This window comes from Pocillopora verrucosa, chromosome 12 (assembly GCF_036669915.1).
Source record: "Pocillopora verrucosa isolate sample1 chromosome 12, ASM3666991v2, whole genome shotgun sequence".
Taxonomy (NCBI): Eukaryota; Metazoa; Cnidaria; class Anthozoa; order Scleractinia; family Pocilloporidae; genus Pocillopora; species Pocillopora verrucosa.
The window spans coordinates 17,806,859-17,826,980 of NC_089323.1; the positions used below are offsets into that span (position 1 = coordinate 17,806,859).

General features: G+C 38.1%; 3 protein-coding genes across 8 annotated transcripts in view; 1 reads left to right on the forward strand and 2 right to left on the reverse strand.

Annotated features, from left to right (window-relative positions):
- Window positions 1–20,122, reverse strand: part of LOC131799854 (tubulin polyglutamylase TTLL7) — a 79,516-nt gene that overhangs the window by 19,021 nt on the left and 40,373 nt on the right. The gene's annotated exons all lie outside the window — the stretch shown is intronic.
- Window positions 1–20,122, forward strand: part of LOC131796347 (uncharacterized) — an 88,359-nt gene that overhangs the window by 2,382 nt on the left and 65,855 nt on the right. For all 4 annotated transcript variants that reach the window (XM_066159738.1, XM_066159741.1, XM_066159739.1 and 1 more), the window contains exons 3-6: window positions 1,453–2,668; window positions 3,320–3,397; window positions 4,473–4,735; window positions 5,299–5,566. In XM_066159738.1, the coding sequence (XP_066015835.1) occupies window positions 1,453–2,668; window positions 3,320–3,397; window positions 4,473–4,735; window positions 5,299–5,566 (1,825 nt within the window). The remainder of the gene's footprint in view (window positions 1–1,452; window positions 2,669–3,319; window positions 3,398–4,472; window positions 4,736–5,298; window positions 5,567–20,122) is intronic.
- LOC136277514 (tubulin polyglutamylase TTLL6-like) lies at window positions 14,432–19,934 on the reverse strand. Of its 3 annotated transcripts, XM_066159803.1 has the most exons (8): window positions 19,369–19,934; window positions 16,868–16,925; window positions 16,620–16,683; window positions 16,332–16,399; window positions 15,659–15,751; window positions 15,451–15,559; window positions 14,928–15,101; window positions 14,432–14,599 (listed from the first exon to the last, which is right to left on the reverse strand). In XM_066159803.1, the coding sequence occupies exons 1-5, from the start codon at window positions 19,724–19,726 to the stop codon at window positions 15,667–15,669; spliced, it is 633 nt and encodes a 210-aa protein (XP_066015900.1). In that variant the 5' UTR covers window positions 19,727–19,934; the 3' UTR covers window positions 14,432–14,599; window positions 14,928–15,101; window positions 15,451–15,559; window positions 15,659–15,666. The 3 variants fall into 3 exon arrangements, with proteins under 3 accessions (XP_066015900.1, XP_066015901.1, XP_066015899.1); XM_066159804.1 differs by lacking the exon at window positions 15,451–15,559; XM_066159802.1 differs by having other exon boundaries at window positions 15,451–15,751; window positions 19,369–19,931.

A 20,122-nucleotide genomic window follows, 5' to 3' on the forward strand; every position in this document is an offset into this window, starting at 1 on the left:
ATGTAACTCAATCCATGTAACTCATCTAAAAGGGAGACCTAAATCTATAAAAACCTGTCATTTTGTTTTTTTTTCTTGTAATCAAAACATTGTTTCTAGTTTGTTTGCTGTACAGATCAATCTTTCTTCATATTTTTTTTTTCAGGGCCAGGAACATAATCCAAATAATCAGAATTTTCTAAATCCAACATTATGGTCTGGTTAAAAGTAACACAACCCTAAATCACTAACTGTAATTTTGAATAAGGGTTGTCACTAGTAAATATCTGAACTGAGACAGCATAATTTTGGTGAGCAAGTGCTCAGTATTATCTTAACCCTTAAACTCCCAAGATCTGATTGTTAATTCTCCCCTCTAGCTGCTACATAATTCCTTTTAAATTAGTGATGAGAATTCAGTGTTAGATCAAGATAACAACTTCTACCTGTTTGCAGGATGGTGTATGGATATAATAGGGAGAAGTTACAAGTTAATCACTTTTGGGAGTTAAAAGTTTAAGGAAAACTAAGGCCACCTTCTTTCTGATTTTAATGGCAGTGGAAGACTGGAAAGAGAAAGAAAATTGTATCAAGAGGGCGGTCAACTGTCAAAAACAAGGAGAGGGGTGGGGGTGGGGGTGGGGGTGGAGGTGGGGGAGTGAAGATTACACCTACACAAGGTCATTGTTGTTTCGTGAATCTCCATTTGCCCAACAACAGAGTTCCTGATGGGTGCGGTTAAGCTCTAGCTGTCAATCACAAGCCAAATGTGTCGTTTGAACATTAAATTGTTCTTGTGGGAAAATGCAAACGATGACAAATTCTGTAAATGGTGAAGTTGTTAGTTTCGATTCTCCCTTTGAAGAAGCACCTAGGTGTCTCTCAAAATTTGATATGTCTCGCATCTTCGAATTGGAATAAAAAGAAGCAATTTCTTCACTGATTTCTGGAAAGAATCTACTGTCTGTGTTGCCAATTGTCTTTGGGAAAAGCCTGATATAATTTTTTGATCTTCAGGTGTTGGTTCACATGAAAGAAATTTTGATGGAGAAACCTTCCAAGTTTATTTAACCAAGATACTAAGCTTATAACGTTAGCTCGCCCTAAAAAGACACCTGAACTGCAGGCTAAATTGTGCTTGCATACATATAACAAGCATAGCATGTTGCATAGGGACATGCCCCTCTAGGGGGGTCCAGGGCATGCTCCCCTGACAAAATTTGATATTTGAAACTCTCTGAAAAATGATGTCTAGCATTTTGGGGAACATTTGAGTGACTTTTTTTTTTGCCAGACAAATGTTAGAAACATGTTCAAAAATATTTATTTTCTGTCTTTGATCACATTTCACAAAGACGCCAGTGCCAAATGGTCTGGTCTTTTGACAATCCTGTTGAATTGAAAATATCATTACATGGTATCCTTCATTGCTTGTGATTTGTCTTTATTCACACTTATAAAACTTTATTTCAGGAATCATCCATTCTTGGTGTAGCCTCTACATCACAGGAAAGCCCAAGTTTAATGGAAAGTGAAAAGCTAAGAGTTACTCTGTTAGGTAGTGAATGGAGCTCATCTAAAGGAGGCTTGTCAACTATTAACAGGGAGCTGGCAATTCAGTTAGCAAAACATCCCAATGTTGATGTCAGTGTGTATCTTCCAAGTTGTAGTGATGAGGACAGGAGAGCTGCCAGTAGCCATAATGTTCAGCTGATTGAAGCCCAAGAATCACCTGGTTTTGATCAGCCAATTGATTGGTTGGTTTCTTTACCTAATGGCCATTATCCACACTGTGTCATAGGACATGGAGTACATCTGGGTCGACAGATACCACACATTCAAAAGCAGCAACCTTGCAAGTGGATCCAGGTTGTTCACACAGCTCCAGAAGAACTTGGAATGTTCAAAAGTTACGAGGAAGCCATTTCCAGAGGTGAGAAGAAACATCATGCAGAAGTACAACTTTGTGAGTTAGCTGATGAAGTGGTTGCAATTGGGCCAAAGCTGGCAGATGCCTACTCTGGCTACCTTCGCTTCTGCAAGAAAGATCAGCATGTATTCAACCTCACTCCAAGTATTTTTACTGAGTTCAGTAACATTGAACAGGCCTCAGAAGAAAGGAAGAACTTTTGTGTTCTAGTTTTTGGGCGTGGTGACCATGAAGATTTTGAGCTGAAAGGATATGATATTGCAATGGAAGCAATTGCTCAATTGGAAGACAAGTCATACCAGCTAAAGTTTGTTGGTGCACCCAAAGGAAAAGAGGAAGAAGTGGTAAGCAAGTTGCTTCAGTATGGCATTCCTCGTAGTCAACTAACTGTTCGCTGCTTCAAAGAAGATCGAGAACAGCTAGGCAATTTATTCTGTGAGGCTGATCTGGCAATCATGCCTTCAAGAACTGAAGGATTTGGTTTGACTGGGCTGGAAGCCCTATCTGCTGGTCTGCCTGTCCTTGTAAGTGGCAACTCTGGACTTGGACAAGCATTGGAGAAAGTTCCTGGTGGTTCCCCGTGTGTAATTCATTCAGAGGATCCTAAAAAATGGGCCAGTGCCATCAGAGTCATCCGTCAGAAAAAAAGGACTGTACGACTTAAAGAAGCCACTCTGCTTCGAGAAGCGTATGCAGCAAACTACAGCTGGCAGAGACAGTGTGAAAGTCTTGTTGAGAAAATGGTGAATCTTGTATCTGGTGAGAGCTATGTTACATATATCTTCTTTGGGATAGTTTTTTTTTTCTATCTTGGTGCAATTAATGTAGCTACAACAGCAAGGTGTTCATGTGTAATTCAGTTCATTTCCTTAGAAGTGCTCTTGTTTGTGTGATTATTTACATTTATCATCTGCATGTAAAAGCTGATGGAAATATGAATAGTCATTACCAAATACTTACATACATTTATTGAGCACATCCTCATCTGGGGCTTTTCAGTGAATAAATTGGATTACAAAATTAAAATGCATACAACACAATTCAAATTGTATATCTTTAAATAAAATAGGGTCAGTTTAAAAAAGATATATAATTCCTATTGTATTGTATGCATTTTAACTTTGTAATCCAATTTGTTCACCAAAATCAGGGTTGAGAAGTTTTTGACATACTCTCAAATATGTACATGTACATGTACATATACTTTTATGATGGGGGAAATACAGTTTCCTCCTCAACTTACTATTAAATAATCATAACCTAAAAGTAGATAAGGATCAGATATTTTTGTATAATTTGGATGTAGCATGCTTTGGTTTCTCAAACCTGTAAGTATACAGTCTTAAACTGCATATACATGTACCTCATTTGAAATTTATAATGTGTTATTCTTTTTGTGCATACTTGTAGTTGATCCTGTTACTCGGCAACCATTGGCAGCATCTGAAGAAAATGAATCCTCAACCACTGTAGCTGTTCAACAGGAAGGTAGGCAACTGCCTCTTCGTAGATAGCTTATTGTGCTCCTTTAAACAGGAGCATGATGACAGGGATGCATGAGTGGCAGAAAATAGCTCAAGAAAGGATTAATTTTCAGTGAAAGGTTTTTAATGATTGTGAAAGGTTATCAGTAAGCTAGGCACTATGCACTCTGGTGCAAAACTGTATAAGCTGGGTAGGAACCGCAAACTTGTGGAGTTAATTGTACAGATGTCAGCAGTGACCTGAGTGACTTGGCAGTCAGATTTTTTTGTATAATTTGGATGTAGTAAATACTCAGGAAAGGTAACCTTAATAGTTATGTAATAATCATACCCCCAAGATTAGGAACAGTGTTGCAGAGTTCTGAAATATGTACTTGGTAAAGAGCATTTACATGAGAAAGTCTTTCTGTAGTTATTTTACTCAGAGCAGGTTCTGTTGAAAGTTGGACAATCATGGTCAACTTGATTGGTGTGTTTTTAGATTATCTTAGATTTGAAAAAAAATGAAGGATGCAAATAACAGAGTCAAAGTTCCATGCCAATTTTTTGGAGTGAATGATTCTTATAAAACAGGCAAATCCTTGTGGGGTAATTTAGTAGGATCAACTAAGTTGATAATGAAAGAATGGCCACTGACATTTAAAGCTGATGTTTCCAGTGCTAGCCCACTGTCAGAGCGAGGGGCTAATGCTTGAAACATCAGCTTTAAAACTCTTCATGGTATGGTGGCCATTTTACATTATCAACTCAGTTGATGATATTTAATTACCCTGTTATACTCTCCCAATGAGGCAGCACCACAGTTTCTTTTGAAACTTACCCCCTTTATTAAAATCCTCTTGTAGTTGACCTCACTCAGTATACCTTTGTTGTCACACCCTCATTTTGCAACAAATTCTTGAAAATTCTTGAAAGCTCTGAGAATTGTTGCTCCCTGTGCTCCCAAAATACTCAATCCTTGATCCACATAGTTCTTTCTGTTTTTTTTTTTCTTAAGCCATATGCCATGATTTTTGCAGAAACCTGCTATTTACATGTATAAAAATAAAGTAATGATAATTAAGTTGTTTGTCTTTTAGGTTGGAGTGAACAAGTCATCCATAATCTTCAACAGTGGCAACAGAATGCCAGTAGATGTAAGATCAGCAGCAACACAGACCGACTCTCAGACTTAAAGAAGATTGCTTCAGAAAAGGGCTATAGAATTTCTGACAATCTAGGGTCAGGAAATTGTATGTTCTATGCCTTGTCAGAGCAACTAGAGATTGTCAGAGGAGAAAGGATCCATCATTTTGAATTAAGGCGTTCCTTAGTTCAGTATCTAAGAGAGCACCCAAAACTGGTGAGTATTTGGTAATTAAAAGTACATGTAATCTCTAGAACAGATTGATGCTACAAATGTATCTTCTGTTCCATATTCAAGTGAAATGTTAGGAATTATTATTAGAACATTTTCAAGGCTTTTATCAGGAAAAAAAATTAGTGTGTTTGATACATGAAGTTGAAGTTAATACAATTAAAAAGGACAACTTGTCGTAAAGTTTGTATTTACTGCAATGTCTTTCTTTATTGTTTTTCTTGTTTTAACTTATTAAAGAACAACTGTGGGGATTATAATGCTGACAAGTGAACTTGTTTATAGTCATTCGTTTTAATTGATCCTTTTTTGTTATTATTTTAAAGATTGGATATGTTAGTTGTGAAAATTACTCTATCAAACATTACACACAGGGAGTACTATTAAGGACTATTGAGCCTAGCAACTTAAGAGTCTTGTATTTGTCTTTGAACACTTTTGAAGTTAATATTTATTATATGAAAATATTACAATATTGAGTCATTACTAGACTCATTGCTCTTTTGCTATTAATATTACATGTTATCTTGTTGGACTTTCTCTTAAAGGTGGATGGAACAGATCTGTTTCACTTTGTTGATAGACATGCAACATGGAATGGTTACTTAAGAGACATGGAACAAGATGGCACTTGGGGTGATCATGTGATTCTCTGGGCTGCAGCAAACTGTTATCAAATAGCCATTCATGTGATTAGTAGTCTTCCAGGCCAGAGTGAGGTAATTATCAACCCAGATTGTCCATTTGACCAAAGCAAGCATCTTGTACTGGGACATGTCCATGAAGTACACTATGTCAGCCTTCAGCCCTTGCAAGGTAAGGCTTAGAACATAACACATTTAAAAATTGGCCTATCCGTGAATTTTGCAAACAAGATATTTCAAATGTTATAACTGAGTGCATTCTACAACTGTATTTTAGTCCTATACAGCTACAGGCCGCACATGTCTGTACGAATTACCATTTCATAAAAGCCTGCAGAGCTGACAGTTTTGATTTATCTGTGATGTAAATAAACCTCTGCAGGCTGGTGCATGCAAATTATATAGTGAGGCAAGTTGTTGGTATTCCATTCATTTCATAATTCATCACCACATTGTGAGTAATCAGAAAAGTGTGTAATGTCAGTGAAATAATTTGTCATTGAGTGACATTAAGAGATGATGAACCAACTTCCTCAGAAGACAAGCAGAAAATAATGTTACTCGATTGTTAATACTGTAGGTAATGGTAATTAACTATGTTTTTTTAACTGTAGAGTTTTAAGTGCGGTTAAATTATTAAGTTAACTCTTTTTACCAGATGCCGTAGTAAAGAAGTCCAGGCAAGTTTCAAATGAAAAGGTTACACGAAGTTCGTCCTCTGTCGTAACTCAGTCTGTGAAGCGCCCTAGAGGTAAATTTCATCGTAAGTCCTACAATCCAGCGCTTTTTAAAACCTTTCACCCCTTTTTTTCTTTTTTTTTTTTGCTATTAAAGAACAGCTATATGAACAAGCCTCCTGTTATCTTTGAAGGAGCCATTCGCTGCTCTTGCCATTTTAATCTCGGTGATTAAACTTTTTTTTACCAGATGCCGCAGTAAACAAATCCAGGCAAGCTTCAAATAAAGAGGTTAAACGACGTTCGTCCTCCGTTGCCACTCAATCTGAGAAGCGCCTTAAAGGTAAATCTCATCCTAAGTCCTACAACGCCATTGGTTAGAAATCCAGCGCTTTTTAAAAACTTTCCACCCTTTTCTTTTTTGCCATTAAAGAACAACTTCATAAAGCCTGCATGTAACAAGCCTTTTGTTATCTTTGAAGGAGTCATTCGCTGCTTTTGCCATTTTAATCTTGGTGATTAAACTTTTTTTACCAGATGCCGCGGTAAACAAGTCCAGGCAAGCTTCAAAGGAAAAGGTTAAACGACGTTCGTCCTCTGTTGCCACTCAATCTGTGAAGCGCCGTAAAGGTAAATTTCATTATAAGTCCTACAACGCCATTGGCTGGAAATCCAGCGCTTTTTCAAAACTCTCCACCATTTTTTTTTTTGCCATTAAAGAACAGCTGCATGAAACCTGCATATAACAAGCCTTCTGTTATCTTTGAAGGAGTCTTTCTCTGCTCTTGCCATTTTAATCTTGGTGATTAAACTTTTTTTTACCAGATGCCGCGGTAAACAAGTCCAGGCAAGCTTTAAATGGAAAGGTTAAACGACGTTCGTCCTCTGTTGCCACTCAATCTGTGAAGCGCCGTAAAGGTAAATTTCATTTTAAGTCTTACAACGCCATTGGTTAGAAATCCAGCGCTTTTTCAAAACTTTCCACCTTTTTTTTTTTTTTGCTATTAAAAAACAGCTGCATGAAGCCTGCACATAACAAGCCATCTGTTATCTTTGAAGGGTCATTCGCTGTTCTTGCCTTTTTAATCTCAGTGATTAACGTCAATGTTTATTCAAAGACATGTGCGTTCAAGAACGAAGTATGTTGTTTACTTGCAGGTTCTGATCATTGTCTAGTTGTGGAACACCTTGAAGGTGAATACATCAGACGCTCCAATGTAAAACCACTGCTGTGGGATAGCGACATCCAACTACCTATTGATGAAGTCTACACAAGGTTACAAATGAAATGGAGAAAGAAGGCGTACTTTCAGCTAACAGAGAAGGAGGTTCACATGTATGAAATTTTCAAGCCTGCTAGAGAGGGTGAAAAGGGCGCTAGAATGGTACTTGTAGAAGGAAACCCTGGGATTGGGAAGACTACGTTTTGCCTTAAAATTGCGCGTGATTGGGCCAAAAAATTAGTACCAGTAGAGTTTCACTTCCCCATGTTTCAGTTGTTGTTTCTTCTGAAATGCTGTGATATTCACGAAGATACTAAAGACATAGTACAAGTCATCGATGAGCAACTTCTGAATGATGACATTAACAATAAGGAAGAATTTTTGGATTACATCAGAGATGGTAAGAATCAGGACGAGATTCTTTTAATTCTGGATGGTCTTGATGAGTTACCAGAAGCATCAGAAAAAGTCGTAGATAGGCTATTTAGAAGAAAAGTTTTCTCGCGCTGTTTTATTTTGGCCACCTCACGCGAAGAAAAAGGAATCGATGTCCGGCGGCGCTATGACTTTGATACACTTTTGCAGATTAAAGGGTTCACCTCAAAGGACGCTACAGATTACATCAGAAAGCATTTTAAAAGCGTTGATCCACAAAATTTGTCAAAAGGCGAGAGGCTCATTGAAGCTGTTCAAACAAATACTCACCTAAGTGTGCTAAGGAGCAATCCGTTGAATCTACTTCTCTTGTGCGTTGTCTTTGAAGACTTTGAAGGGGAACTACCATCTAATCGCACTAAGCTTTATCAGATTATTTTCGATGCTTGTTGAGGCGATATTGCTCCCGAAATGGCTTGAACGTTCATCGGAATGCCGACGAAACCTTAGAGAATCAATTTAAAGAGTCCCTACTTGTGCTAGGGGAGTTAGCGTGGAATTGTCTTCGAGAAGACCGCCGTTCGTTTTCGGAAGAGGAACTGGACAAGTTAGAACATTCGAGGACCCATGTGAGAAGATTTCCAGCTATCAAATTGGGCCTTGTTTTCATGGAAGCCAGTTCAAGGCCAAGTCAGGAACCAAGACATCAGTGTCATTTTCTTCACAAAACATTTCAAGAGTTTTTAGCTGCCTTTTACCTAGCGAACCAGTTGTCAAGGAGACAACTTAACCTTACTGATCATTCTGTTTTCCGCAAGGAAAGTATGTTAGGTAGATACAGACAAGTATTTTTCTTTTTAGCTGGCATATTAGGCATGGAAGGAACGGTGTTTTTCAAAGAGGTCGTAACGATTTTAATAGAAGACTTGCGCTGGGACTACTACTTTGAAGAAGAGTGTGAGTTCTTTCTTAAGCTTTTAAAAGAGAGTGGTGCTGCAGACGATTTAGGCAAAGTTGCCTGCTGTCGTATTCCATTACCGAACGTTTTGAAGTTGGATGATTCACAGCATTCTTGGCTTAAACTTATACGATATGCACACGAAGGCGCCATACTCGAAGGTGATGTGGCATCAGTGCAGCTTACTAAACTGAGCCTCTTGGACATGCAGTCTTTCAGTGAAGGCAATGTGGAAGATTTCCATGGAATTATCGAAAGCAGTCAAACTCTCACAGAGCTTGTCATTGGTAATATCGAGAACATGTCCCCTGATGTTGTAGATCTGTTCGCTGAGAGTATTTCGTCAAGCACTTCACTAAGAACAGCCACGCTACGACTGTTTGACGTGAGTACTGAGAGGTACGCCAGTAATTTTAGCACCTTGCTATCGACTCTCTCGCAATTGGAATGTCTTTCGCTTGAAGTCTTTGGTATTCTGAACAACACTGCTGCACAAGCCGTGAAAGCGTTATTCAAATCATCGCTAAGTTCTCTCGCCTTCATTGTTCATGGGGATCAGGATGACCGTTTAATGTCGATTGTTAGTGAAGGACTTGCAGAGGAAACCGCAGTGGAGTCTCTTAGTTTTGTTGTTTATGGAAGAGTTAGTAACCCTGGAATCGCAGCACTGCAAAAAGGTATTCTGCGAAATAAAACTTTGCACTCTTTAGAGTTAAAGGTTTACGGAGATATCTCAGGAGCGTGGATGGCAGCTGTTGTTACCATACTGGCAGCCAAGAAATCATGGAAGTCTCTTGTTATTCATCCAAATGTATGCGGGAAAATTAAACATGAAGCAAGTTTTCTTCCTTTTCCGATTCAAGGTGATGCCCCATCAGAAAAGTCGTTAACCGTGAACGTCTGTGCTGAACTGAGCGTTATAAGCTTAGAAGCCCTTGAAGATTTTTTCATGAGAAGTTCGCCACTATCTGGTTTGCAGTTGAATGTCCGAGGTAAACTTAGCAATGAAGTTGTGGATCGTCTGGTAGACTATTTTCTGGCTAACAATTCCTTGTCCTCACACACCATTATTAACCTTAGTGGTGAAATCAGAAGCTATAAAGGAACTGCTCTTGAAAGATTAGTTGAAGAGGGTCAAAAGCATTCTGTCTCAGTGCACTTGAATGGTCTTGGTGAGGATCACCTTTTAAGTGGTTGTGATACTCTCGCTAAATTTTCGTCAGCGTCGGCCGCGTTTTTAGTTGACGGGAAGACTGCCACACTCCTTGAAGTTATTAAGCTATTAAGCTCTGCATCATCAACCACGTTCAATCTCATAGTTAACGATCTCGCTGTTACGTGGAAAGACTGGGCCAGCAGTGTGGGTAATGGCTTGGCGAAAAGCAGATCATTAACTACATTCAGTCTCACAGTTAACGATTACCTTGGCACGATGGGAGACTGGGCCGACAGTGTGTGTGATGGCTTGGCGAAAAGCACATCATTGACTACATTCAGTCTCACAGTTAACAATTACGTTGACGCAATGGAATACTGGGCCAGTGGTGTGGGTGATGGCTTGGCGAAAAGCACATCATTGACTACATTCAGTCTCACAGTTAACAATTACGTGGACGATATGGGAAACTGGGCCAGTGGTGTGGGTAATGGCTTGGCGAAAAGCACATCATTGACTACATTCAGTCTCACAGTTTACAATCAGGTTGACTTCATGGGAAACTGGGCCAGTGGTGTGGGTGATGGCTTGGCGAAAAGCACATCATTGACTACATTCAGTCTCACAGTTTACAATCGCGTTGACCCGATGGGAAACTGGGCCAGTGGTGTGGGTGATGGCTTGGCGAAAAGCACATCATTGACTACATTCAGTCTCACAGTTAACAATTACGTGGACGATATGGGAAACTGGGCCAGTGGTGTGGGTAATGGCTTGGCGAAAAGCACATCATTGACTACATTCAGTCTCACAGTTAACAATTACGTGGACGATATGGGAAACTGGGCCAGTGGTGTGGGTAATGGCTTGGCGAAAAGCACATCATTGACTACATTCAGTCTCACAGTTAACAATTACGTTGACGCAATGGAATACTGGGCCAGTGGTGTGGGTGATGGCTTGGCGAAAAGCACATCATTGACTACATTCAGTCTCACAGTTAACAATCACGCGGGTGAAAAGAGACACTGGATGTACGATATAAGCGAGGGCTTGGCAGAGAACGGTTCTTTAACGACGATAAGAGTTGCATTCAGTTTATACGGTGAGGACAGAATTCGCTAAACGTTTAGGTAGTCTTTGTTCATTCCATTTTTTCTCCGTCTATTGAAAGCGTGAATAGAACTACGTAGAGCTAGAAATTAGGATAAGGACACAAAAGAAGAGAAACAACCGTGTTAAAGTTCATTTGTAGACTGTGAGAAGTTAACTAACATATTTAGTCGGGAGGCAAGAATTCGAACGGTGAACATACTTATCGTCGTCTTTTACTTATCAGTGTTGTTTCTGTTTGCACAATGTACCAGTTTGGAAAATATTTCGTTCGGACTAACAGTATACATTTATCTATAGCTGACAAAAAAGAAAAACATCTGTTGGTAAACATGAATTAGAAACACAGCCCTTTGCGTGTTTTGACGCAAGGAGTGCGCATGGTATTAATTAGAAACGAAGTCATAAAACTGATGCGTTGAAATACCAGGATGCCGACACAAAGAGATAAAGTTTCAGTGATCTTTTCTACCATGTTAACGTTTTATAAGATGAGCCTAAATGTAGATGCGCTGTATCGAATTTTCCGTGAACTTTCTGAAAAATTTATTTATTTTTAACCGGCTCCAAAGAATTGCCTATCCCGCTTATTTCCCGACCCAACCAACCATTCAGTAATAGGCATATCTCAAGAATAGCAACCGAGATTTGAAATATACTATAAGAAAAAAGAACTCCTAAGGTAAATTATCCAATAGTTCATTTTACAGTTGTGTACTTAGTTGCCAAGCCTTTGATTTGGAGTGAGGCTGAAGGTGACCTTGTTGTGATAGAGACCAGTATCTAGTTAGCATGATAACATAGTAATTCACATTTGAAAAGCAGCAAGGTTTGTATCATAACATGGTCAACCTTAGCCTCACCCCTGTTCAAAGGCTTGGCAACCAAGCACACAACTGTAAAATGAACTATTGGTATTGACTGGAAATTTCGCCTGCATGACTCCTGGAAAAATTAGGAGATAAAGCATCAAGGTAACGGCATCAGCACACAGCAAAAATGAACCTCCTTTTCCAGTTATACTAAAACCCTACAGCCCCCCCCCTTTCTGCCCTGCCCCCCCTTTCTGCCCTACCCCCCCTCTCAACTCCCCCCCCCCGGCCAAAACCCTGTTTGGGGGGGGGGAGGAAATATTCTCATATTTGCAACTTATGCAAATATTCTGGTTTAAGTAAACAAAAAGGCTGAAAGAAGACGGTTAAGAGTTTAATTTTTCCTGTTTTCGATTTTCCGTTAACGTCGTGATTAGTCTAAGTAATCGCATAGGCCCGAGGACAATTCAAGATTTCACTCGTATCTTCGAAGTTTTCCCAAAATTGGCAATTTTGGCAAAACTTTGAAAATACAGGTGAAATTAATCCTGAATTGCCTGAGGGCATTTGCGATGACTTGTTTATCACATAAAGGGCTGAATTTTTGAGGGAATTGCATTCGTGCGCAATGTCCGCGCGATGAAGCCCTTCAATGCCGCCACAAACGTCAAAACAAACGTAACTGACCTATAGATTCAATTAACATTTTATTTTCAAAATAAAGTTTACAACATTACACGGCTTCATTCAGTTCCATTGCAGGCATTAAATCGTTACCGCAAATAGCAAAAAGGCTCAGTCAACATCTAGTAGTGGTGCCTTCTTGAAGTGCCTTCTTGATTAAGAAAAAATGCCCTCTGTCTCTGCCAATTAGCATTCAGTAATTTTGCCCCGTGTCGTAAATGATTTCGTGACAAGCAATTAGACTGGTTTGATCTACACTATTTTATTCTCTTTCTCACTAGTAACTCCGATCTCACAATCTACTGACTCAAATCACCTAAAATCACCGATCATATTTCTGTGTTTCCGTCATGAATCTATCAACTAATTCAATGCTTCGGTCAAGACACCCCACATGTGATAAACCTGGGTATCAACGGGGTGTGTAATTGCTTATGAGCCTCGAGTGTCACGGTCTGTGCAATCGTTATGCTCTGTTAACTTCTTGTTTTAGTAATTTTTTGAAAATAAATCGAGGGATAGAGACGACCGCTGTGAGGTGAATCCGGATGTAGCAATTACATGTCCAATTTTACATTTGTTTGATCTAGCACACTAAACTATAAACGTCTAATCAATTTTTTTTTGGTGGTGGGGGGGAGGAGGGGTGAGTACACCAGGCCCAACGAAATAATGAGAGCTACTCTTCTCTGGTGTTGTACGAGAAACGCCATAGCGGACAAATAGACTCGGAAAACTGAAAGTTGTATTGACATACGATACAAAAAGTTGGGGACAGGGATAGAGAGGACCGCTACGAAGTGAATTCGGATGTAGCAATTACGTGTCCAATTCTACATTTGTTTGATCTGGAAATTATATTTTATGTTAGGGGAAACTTAGCGCAATTTCGATGACTGATGTATGACCAGAGAGGTGCGTAGAAGGTGTGTGTGGGGAGAGATCGGGGTGATACTGATATGTCAACAGAAATAGGTAGTCTTGCTGTGGTTTGATTGGAAGGCCCTTTTGTTAAGAACTTTGAGTAATCGCGCTTTGGTCTTTAAGTAGGCTGGAATACCGTATCAAAGGAAAGAGCGGAAATTAAGTCTAGCATTGTAGCATAGAACCTCTTTTACCCCTGTGTAGTTCGTGACCACCCTGGGTGTAACCACAATAGTTCCAAAAGTGAGAATCCTAGCTCTTCCCATCTAAAGAGGCCCCAAATCTGAAATACTACTTGTTCCCAAGATCTAGGAATTGGTTCTATCTAATACCATACCTTTCTTTATTGGTTAGTCGCGAGAATTTATGTTAGTTGGACCGTGCGGAGTTTAATTCGGTTTTTAATCAAACGTGTGATTAAAAGTGGGATTTAGATTTGATACTCACGAGTGTGAGTCTCAATAGAATGGGACAACACAAAGTGTTGTTTCCAATTAATCAAAACTATGAAGAAATTAGAGAACCAAAATACTTATCCGTTTAACATTTTCATAAATGGAAACACAGTTGACTTTTTCCACGAAAAACTGTACCCAAAAGTTCAGCATTTTCGAGAAACTGTACCCAGAAGTCTGTATAACCACGCGCAGGTAGCGTGAATTGTGCAGTGACACAAGGATGACCTTTAAACTGTCCCGTCAAACTGTCCAGTCACAAGCATGACGGGTACACTGTTCCATTTGTGCTCCAATTGTATTGCTGATAGCCAATCACGTTTAAAAGATTATTGATAGCTCTGACGATAAAGTTAAGTCAAGGCAATAGGTTACAACTATCTTCATTCTCATTACTGGACTGACTGATTTGTGTGTCAAAAATGCGAGATAAATTAATCCATGATTAATCATGCAAGAAAATGGGCTGGCTGTGCATCAGCACTGAAATGGGCTGGCTGTGCATCAGCACTAAAATGGGCTGGCTGTGCATCAGCACTAAAATGGGTTGGCTGTGCATCAGCACTTAAATGGGATACACGGCTGTTCTTGTTATCTCAAAAGATACATGTTCGCATCGTGGGATGCTAAATAAGAAAAGAAATAATCACTTCGGGGAAAGTTCGTTAAATTTATTTGCATCAAAGTTCGTTAAATTTATTTATCATCAAAGTACATCGTAGCATTTGTTATTCTTGTAATTGTGGCAGTGGTTTTCAGCTTCACATTGTTTAGCTGACAAGCGCAGGTACTTTATCTTGGCTCCCCTGTACTGATAACACACCAAATCTAGCAAATAAAAAAGACACAATGAGCAAAGCAGTTGCTGCGTGGTCAACCTGACATGCACGCGTTTGTTGTGAGAACTTTTCAAGTTTAGAATATCAACTCCTTTCAGAGCTCTTGAATGAGCTTTCAGTGTTTAAGCAAAGCACAACGGCATTCGGCTTTCGATGCTAACAACTCAAAAGGAGCTTCGCTAATGAGGATGGTTATAACTGCGTGATGTTCAACTTATATAGGAGGGTAAATTTTACCAAGTCTTAAAGATGAAGGTTTCAAGCCCATCTAATTTCTCTCCTTTATAAAGATGGTTCTTAGATGATAATTTTCCTACCTTTGCTGTAGTAGCATATGGCTGTCATCATATTGCGCCTTCGTGTATCCCACCCATCCGACCAAAAGCATCTATCTGGTTTACTCTCACAGTCCTCTTGACTGGTATGCCATGGTGCGGCCATAACTGACATCTGTAATACATACTCACCAGGAGTCACGCATCCGCTGGGTTCTAAAAAGGGTAAAAATCATAATTTATACCAGTAAGATTTTCAAAGTACAGTATCCATTTACCTGGTTTTGTTAAAACACATAATACAAGAGTGCTTTTCGTTTGAGTCAGTGTCTCCCCCCACCCGCAAATAAATACAGATACTGTATGTGGGATACTGTATGTAGGATGCTTGTCACAAATTTAGGTGAGGAATGCTCTGGATCAACATCTAGTTCTCTGAAGCTCAGTGGTAAAGTGTAGGAGTATAAATCTGAAGGTCTGGGTACCATTCCTTATAAAGATCTGATCTACACCCGCATTATGCTACACCTGCATTATTATAATTTTCAATATTTATTTAACATACCACAGTACTACATCAAACACAGTCCCTGGCTTCAGTTCCTGGAGATACAGTTTACTGTTAGCTGATGGACCATGAGCATTGATTCCAAAGTTTCTATCAATGCTTGCTTCTAAACTCAAGGTGAAGTACAGTACAATGCTGATTTTGCAGTCATCACAGCTACATGTATTAAATTATACAAACATCAAACTGCATAAATCTCACTGACCATAGATATTAGTTGATAAAGGATACTTGGCAGGGAGAACCCAAGTTTGTAGAACAAAACTGTATTCCTCTGCATGAGCTCTTAATTTGCATTCTGAAATTCCAAGATAAGATGTTAAAATACAATAATTATTGCATTACTACAAGCAATTATTTAATATGATACTTGTAAACTTAAAAATGCGAATACCATTGCTTAGAATTGTTTAAGAGGGGTTTAATCAATGTTTGAAAATAAAAATTAACTTTTCCTGTCTGCTATTAAACAAAGCATTTGACATTCCCTACGTTATCCTAAGATCAGAGAATTACCTGCAAACTATGCAGAATTCCCCCACCATATGTTGATGGCCTAAGCTATTTATTTTATTATTAAAAAGTGAATAATGTGCTGTAATTTCCAGTAACTTCTCCTACAAATAATAATACACCACTAACCAACTATCCATACTTGCTCTCAATGGAAGAGAGATAAAATACATGTATAAATATTGAGATCTCATGAGATACAGAAAATACATTTAAAACATTGCAAATCATAATTACAGCATGTGTATTCACCAGTAATTAACTTACATTTCAATCTACAAGTTTTAAATGTATTTAATATTATTATACATTATGTAAGTATTACATGAAAATTTGACACCAAAACAAATTGATTAAACACTCACTTTGCCATATTCCAAGCTAGGTTATCCTTCCTACAAATCTCACCCATACTTGGAAAATGGTTGATTTTCTTTAGAGAGGAGACAAAATGGTAAGAATTAAATCATTCATTATTATAAAAGAAGTATTGAATAAATTTGTGAACATGTATATGTATAAGATACAGGCTATGTGAGTGTTTATTTCTTTACATGAAGGTATCCTGTACATTGATTTGTCTAGATTCCCACAATATCACATCTTATATGGTATACTCAGACAACTTAATCAGCAACAAAAATTTATCATACCTGAAATGATTTTATTTCTATAATGTTTTCAACTGGCACTGATGAATCACTCCAAATGAGGAACCTGCATGTTGAGAAAGTCATTATTGAAGAGAGAAAAATCATATTTATCAAATTGATTAAAAACTATGGCTTTTAAGATCAGTGACTGACATTTTATTTGTACATGTAACACTACATCCTCCATCAGGTTACTTTGAAGCAAAATTATTTACATGTATAAATTTTTCCTATCACTGTTAACTCACCTGTTTGAGTCATCATCCCTTGCAAGATACATTCCACATTGAAGACAAACTTTTCTAACTGCAAGGGAGAATTTTTATAATGAAAAAACATTGTTATGAGATAATTCCAAATTTCAGATATACAGTAATTCCTTGAAAAGTATCAGAAGCTGAATCCATACTCATATGAGTTATAACCTCACTTTGCTTTTGATCCACTCAACTACTTTTTCAGGCAATTTGCATCATCCTCTCCCCCAATCAGAAGTAAAACTAATTCAGTCCCAACTAATATCCCATTAAATGTCATTCCAATATGTTTAAAAGCTTTTTCATGGGTGTTTTTTTTTTTAAAACAGAGTTTAAATTCTTTTCTTTATAGAAGCTGCTTAAACAGATGTTAGTTTACTTAAATTTAGTGCATTGAAATTAAAAGTTGGTGATTAGATGGATCCCATAGAAAATTAAGTTTTTCAGTTCTCTGTATCTGATTTTTATTCGATTATAAACCTCTTGTTTAACTTAACATGTTTTACTAGTGTGAATAGGATATAAATCAACTGCATTTTGTTGGGCTTTAGTCACCATCTTCTTGTTGTGTTGTCAGTTGGTGGTCCTAAGTGATATGTTTTTTTGTTATAAGTGGCTATTGTGATTACTTTGGTTGGGATTACACTGATCGGAAAAGTGCTCTTTAAGTGATATTGCTGATGTAATATTGTCCTTCTCGTGGAGGGAACTTCACTGAGAATGACTTTCAAGACCTGGGGTTGGAGGGAGGGCTCCATTAAGAGAGATTACATTAACATCAACTATTGCCTCACCCCAAGAAATGCGAAGGCATGCTAATTCATCGAGGAAACTTCACTGGTCCACTACAGTCATTAATACTGATGAATCATTGTATAAGATGGGTTAAACACACCAGGCTGCTTGGAGTCCATATTGATAATAGACTTAACTGGGACTACCATGTCAAAGCACTAAAGATCAGCTTTGCAAATAAGCTTAACATGCTGAAGCGCAGCTTGTTCTTACCAAGACCCATGCTACTGGACTTATACTTTAAAGTAATCTACCCATCAATTATATATGGTATCACCGTCTGGGGCGGCCTTACTAATAAGGAGGGCCTAATTGCATTAGAGTCTTTACACTGTAGAGCGGCAAAATTAATTTTTAACTGGCCATGGGATATGCCTAAGTCTGACGTACTAAGCAAAGCTCGATGGTCTTCTATTGAAACCACATATAAAGTTAATTTAGCTAAACTGATGTTCAAAATAGATAAGAAGACTTTACCTATATCCATCTTAGATACCACCGAAGAAGTTGACGTGAATACTAAGAAAAATCTAAGAAGTAATGCCAACATAAAAGTACCAAAATTCAATACATATTACATGAAAAACAGTTTTTCCAGAAGAGGACCTATCGTTTTTAACACACTTCTCCAAGAATCAAATTTAAGAAATATAACCATTAAGCAGCTCTCCTCGTTAGCCTACAAATCAAAGGCACTTTTAAATTTGAACTTTAATTCCATTTCTCCACAGACAGTGAATTTTAAGGACCCCAATTTTAAATATTTTTAGATCTTCTAATTTTGATAGGCTACTTTAATTATTGTATTTTACTACATTTCATTTTATTCCATTTTACGCACGACCCCACAAGCGTGTAGTCGCTTTAACAATTATCGTGTTTAAATAAAGTCTTTGTATTGTATTGTATTGTAACACATACATGTACATGTTCACAAACATGTGAAGAAAAGAATACATTTATTTTAACAAATAAGAAATGAATTTTTCTAAATGCATGTGCATACAGATCCAAATCAAATGAAGCCGATAAGTTTGTGATCCTTCAGGCTAGTTTGTGTCTGCAAGCTTATTTTTATTGCCTTAGTTATAACTAAGTCGAGTCTTCAACGGTCCATTGTGGATGGTAACAGCCTACACCAAAAGTGGTTATTATCAACATTAAGTCCGTGGACGCGTGACTACAATGTAAACATGCATTATTGGCAACATAACGCTGAATATTTTTAAGCGTTAAAAAAATTTTGTATTAGTCTTGGTAGAAGAAATGTGCGTCTGATCAATTTAAGCGATGAAGTTGACTATAGGACGCCTCAAAAATACTTATTGAGCGCGCATCACAGTCTAAGGACAAAGAAGTAATTAAGTTCTTTTGAAACCATGCATACAACTTTAAACCACACATTCAAAGAAACAATGGTGACGATTATTTTGCATCAAAAGATCAACGTTACCGTTGTTAGTTCCAATAATTAACGAGAGCGAAACGAAGCACGAAAATAAAGTTATCTATTGATCGTACTTTAAACCTCAAAATATATGTGTAACGATGCGATACAACTGCACAAACATATCTTCCACTTGTAACTTAGGTGATCTTCCACGTACACGAAGAACAAATGTTATCAATCTTCCTCTTGGAAGTATCACCACGTACATGTACCACTGAACCCAAACTAAATTGTAGTTTTGACTTACCGACATCGTACTTTGTTGCAGCTAAATTGGCCGTTACACGGCGTTTCCTTTGAGGTTTCTTCTTCATAGAATTGTTTACTGTTTGCTTGCGAACATGGTTTGTTCGAGCCCGTACCATGCCTCTTGTCTGTTCCAAGCTTTCTTCACACTCGTCGGCCAAAGATGCCGCATACTCAATTTCCCTTCCTCGATTTTCACAAAAGTTGTCAGCATTGCTTAAATCAAGTAATTTAAGGTTGTCTTTGGTCATGACAGACCTACTTTCATTGAAACCATGGCTGCTGTCTTCCATGGTTACAGAACCCAAAGGCGTTCGAGACGACGATGGAATCTCCGTGGTCAAATTGTCTGTGCTCATGATTATGCCGAAACTCGTCCTTTACATTCATTATGAACACATTGCAAGGCTGAAATAATAAAATCTGATGTCTCCTGGAAAGTAATTTGGTCGCAGCCGAAGATTTGTGCGCCTGTATGCAGAACTTTAGTGTCAGTGAATTGCTATCACAGGTGTAGCGTGACAGAATTACCATAGCAACATCTGGTAACGGAGATAAGGAAACTCGAAGAATTTTATCATTCTGACTATAAATCCGACAAGCATGGGTTTTCGAAATATAACATTAAATAACTTCAAAGTAAATAGAAAAAAGTCAACGAATAATAGTGTTTTATTAATTTAAAAAAATATCCGTCGAAATTCCCCGCGGGGGAGGGTTCGGCTACACTTAGCCTATTTTCGAAACTGCATTTA

Coding starts and splice junctions, on each gene's coding strand:
- LOC136277514 (XM_066159804.1), bottom strand. CDS start 19,726: ATGAGCACAGACAATTTGACCACGGAGATTCCATCGTCGTCTCGAACG. Junction 16,684..16,867: donor AGGGATGATGACTCAAACAG/GTGAGTTAACAG, acceptor CTCAACATGCAG/GTTCCTCATTTGGAGTGATT. Junction 16,400..16,619: donor TAGAAATAAAATCATTTCAG/GTATGATAAATT, acceptor TCCTCTCTAAAG/AAAATCAACCATTTTCCAAG.